The sequence below is a fragment of the Xenopus laevis genome, chromosome 9_10L (genome assembly GCF_017654675.1).
Source record: "Xenopus laevis strain J_2021 chromosome 9_10L, Xenopus_laevis_v10.1, whole genome shotgun sequence".
NCBI classification, from domain to species: domain Eukaryota; kingdom Metazoa; phylum Chordata; class Amphibia; order Anura; family Pipidae; genus Xenopus; species Xenopus laevis.
In genome coordinates, this window is record NC_054387.1 from 76,273,870 (window position 1) to 76,277,557 (window position 3,688).

Here is a 3,688-nt window from a genome sequence, read left to right on the forward strand (position 1 = left end):
GGGAAAAAAAAGTCACAAAAAGCAAATCAGTAGGTTCAGTAATTCTGGTGGAAAACGAAAGAAATCAGAAATTTCACAGAATATTGTAGGAATGTCAATGACAATTTGATTTTATGGATTTGTTTTTTTTTGTTTTTTAATGTCATAGTTTTTTTCAGCAATACAAAGACCCAAAAACTGTACATAAACGACATCATTTACAAACATACCGAGCAGAAGGATTCTGCATTTTTTTTTATTAAAAAAGATAATTTAAACACGTGTTTTCTTATATCTACATATAAAAATCTTCTGTCAACATCGAAAATGAGGTCATCCGAAAAGGCACCTATTCCTTAAAAACAGCAACAAAAATTAAAAACTGCACTGGTGATTTGATGATTCCTAAGGTAAACAAATATTTACTAGATCTGAGAAAACGGTACAAATCTAATTATGGGTTGGAATCAGAATAGATTCTTTTTCCCCTCAAAGGTTTGCTAACCTTAACTAGACTGATGCAATTTGAGTTGCTCCAGCGAATAAAACAAATACAACTGTGGTTTTAGAATGTTATTAAATCAGGAGCACGGTTGTAATTTTAGGCAAAAAATAACACCGGTTTACCACCCCCATCCGAAATAATAATTTGTAATTATAATGTATTTATATGAACTGCCTAGTGAATTTTTTTTATTCACTAAATTTTAAATGATTTCGTTCTTTACTGAATAACTGTAATTTGCAGACTCCATTGATTAATTGAAGATGCCGAATTTCTCCTTGTTTAGTAACTTGAATACAGCCTCCATGCAATTCCGTTTATGTTATAGTTTATAAGTCGCTCAACTGATTGTTAGTGATTTGACCTTGTGTTACTTCTACAATATAATTATTTTCCCTTATTTACCCAAATTCTGTGAGAACGAATGTGTATATTATATTATTAAGGACTGGATTTAATCCCCAGACAATTTTAAACGCTCTTTCCATTTTTAACAACACATTTTTGTATATTCGTTTTTTTTGTTTTTTTTTTTTTGCGATCTTGCCGTAAAATTACATTATTTAACATCAGTAATTAAATATCCAGCGCTGGTCTATCGCTTCACTGTCCAACTAGATTGATCTCAAACGAAAAATGTCCTTAATTTTCTGCGAGGAAAAATCGTGTATCTCACAGACAGTATGGGAATAAAATACAGGAGTAACAACGTTTTGTTTATGGGCCTCGCCGGATCAAGGGATTCATCAGATCACCAGTGGGATTCCTGATACTGAGGTTCCCCAACGCCCTCTGTGATCAGTGACACGGAATGACCACCTGTCCTATTGTTGGGGGTAAATTCTCCCATTTAGCAGTTCCTGTTACCCCATCTGGGTATAGGAAGGGGGCAGATTTCTAGAAGATGGTCCCTGCGGATATTGGAGCGGGGGGATGATGGTGGAGATGATGCTGTTGAAGTAACGGGTTAGACTGGAGGTGGGGGGCAGAATTGGAAGTTTGATACCAGGAATAGTTGCTCAGAAAAGGGCTGGGACTGGAGGCAGAATTGGAGCTCTGAAGGGCAGACCCATTAGTTGCTCCCTGCAACCGCTGGTGCGGCCCGAAGTCCCAGGTGGCTGTAGATGCAGAAGGGGAGCTACAGGGGGAAGATTCGCTGCCTACAGGGAGCTGATCCGACGGGATCTCCCCGCTCTTCCACATCTTCTTGAATTTAGAGCGGCGGTTCTGGAACCAGATCTTCACCTGGCAATGGAATATCACAAGGTGAATAGATTGTAACTTTGTAAAGAGATCCTATAGATGTACTGGCTGCCCAACACAATGGCACCGAAACGTCCGGGGTGGTTAATAAACATCTAAGACTTCCAAGAATTTTCTCTAACATATTCTATATAAATACAATTACACAATATAGATCTTTGAGGTGTTCGTAAACTAGACTCAATACTGACCAGAGACCTGTGTACCCTCTATTCTATACTCTATACTCACAGCCCTTAACTTTACATGTCCCATATTTTACTTTGTACTAAACCACAAGGAACTATTTTCCCACAAAATACCCCCTGCCCCTTGCCCTTAATGTTGTGCCCACCTGTGTCTGGGTCACGCCTAGCGAGGCTGCCAGTTCCGCTCTCTCGGGCAGTGCCAGGTATTGGGTTTTCTGAAATCGCCGCTGGAGGGCCGCCAGCTGGAAACTGGAATAGATGGTGCGGGGCTTGCGCACTTTCTTCGGCTTCCCATTGACCATCCTGACCTCGGGCTCGCAGTCTTCCTTCTCTGTAAAACCAATGGAACGAAAGAGGTTAATGCTGCAAGCATTGGCAAACAAGGGGTTAATGGACAGACAGGGACAAACAGGGCACCGCACTGGTATTTGGTTCAGACACAAGTCCTTAATAATTGTTAGTGGATAATATGGGCTGAAAGGAGGCGTACATTATTTATCTTTTGTATTTAGGAAAAACACAGCGCTTGCAATCTAATAAACAAAGCCTCCTTGTTCCCCAAAGCTTGCAATAAAATACTAATCAACCCCCTTCCACCACAGAGCTAGCAATCATGAGTTAACTAGAATCCCCTTGCACCCCAGAACTTACAACCTTCTCTGGTAACACATTTTTGCAATCGAATGCCATTGAACAGAATTTTCTTCTACATTGTTTGCAATCTAATGTTTGGACATCTAGTTTTTTGTACCCTAGAGCTCGCACTCTAATGCATAGAAGAAGGGAAATGATAATCTCAAGCAAATTGCGGGTCGGTAATAAGCGGTTTGGTGCCGGTACTCACCCTGGTCGTTGTGAGGAGGGGAAGGACTTGTCCCATAGGGCCCATACGAGCTGTACGAGCCAGTGTATGACAGATCGTACGACTTGGTCGAATAAGAAATCCCATTGATGGCAGCGCCATGGAACTGATAGGATCCGAGCTGCCCATAAGGAGAGACTGCCCCGCAGTGCTGCTGCTGCTGTTGGTTGGTGTAGTAGCTGCTGTCCGTGGCAGTAGACACCGGCAATGTCGGGGATTCCTGCGACTTGTGCAGACTGTGGTAACTGCTGGAGGGCATGTGGTTGGAATGCATATCTGCTGCCAAGCTGTCAAACACTCCGGTCATAGTATTAGGGGCTGTGGAGTACACAGCAAAGGTTGAAGGGTCTGCAACAGGCTCGGGAGAGACACCAAAAACTATAATGCAATCGCTTTCAATAAACCAAGTAGACAAGGGAGCAGCGATCAGGAGCGACGGGCCGGGCGGTGGGAGGACGCTGGACGCATGTTCTCCGCAGCTGGTGGGTTGGGTCGCTACACAAGCTCAGGGGGAGTAATCGCTCACGACCGCACGCTGCGAACTCACAAGATTGTCTGCTGCTCCAAGCTTCAGCGCCAGGCATTTAACTCTTGTCACGTGACAGACACGGACGTCATCAGCCAATCGCAGCCCGAGAATAAACTCAGTCTACGTTGTACCCCTGGACTGGAGCTTTCTCCTCCCACTTGTTGCTCCTGTGTATGTCCCCGAGTGTATTTATATGTGTGTGTGTACCCAAGTGTACACTTGTTGCTCCTGTGTGTGTGTCGCTGTGTGTATCTATATGTGTGTACCCTCCAGTTCCACATTTAATCCCCAAATCCTGAAAGAGAAAATCCAAATCCTGCCTGTTAGAGAGCAGCTTCCCCAGTAATTCATCATCTCTGTGC

The 3,688-nt window shown here is 43.2% G+C and overlaps 1 protein-coding gene across 1 annotated transcript; it reads right to left on the reverse strand.

Annotated features, from left to right (window-relative positions):
- Positions 1-1,378: 1,378 nt before the first annotated feature.
- dlx2.L (distal-less homeobox 2 L homeolog) lies at positions 1,379-3,329 on the reverse strand. Its single transcript, NM_001090563.2, has 3 exons — positions 2,780-3,329; positions 2,082-2,266; positions 1,379-1,729 (listed from the first exon to the last, which is right to left on the reverse strand). The coding sequence occupies exons 1-3, from the start codon at positions 3,102-3,104 to the stop codon at positions 1,382-1,384; spliced, it is 858 nt and encodes a 285-aa protein (NP_001084032.1). The 5' UTR covers positions 3,105-3,329; the 3' UTR covers positions 1,379-1,381.
- Between the last annotated feature and the right edge of the window lie 359 nt (positions 3,330-3,688).

Bases quoted from the DNA above. Each gene is read 5' to 3' on its own strand.
- dlx2.L (NM_001090563.2), bottom strand. From the start codon at position 3,104: ATGACCGGAGTGTTTGACAGCTTGGCAGCAGATATGCATTCCAACCAC. The intron at 2,267-2,779 runs GTGAGTACCGGC...TTGGTTTTACAG, and splicing joins CCCTCCTCACAACGACCAGG to AGAAGGAAGACTGCGAGCCC. The intron at 1,730-2,081 runs GTGGGCACAACA...TTCCATTGCCAG, and splicing joins TAGGCGTGACCCAGACACAG to GTGAAGATCTGGTTCCAGAA.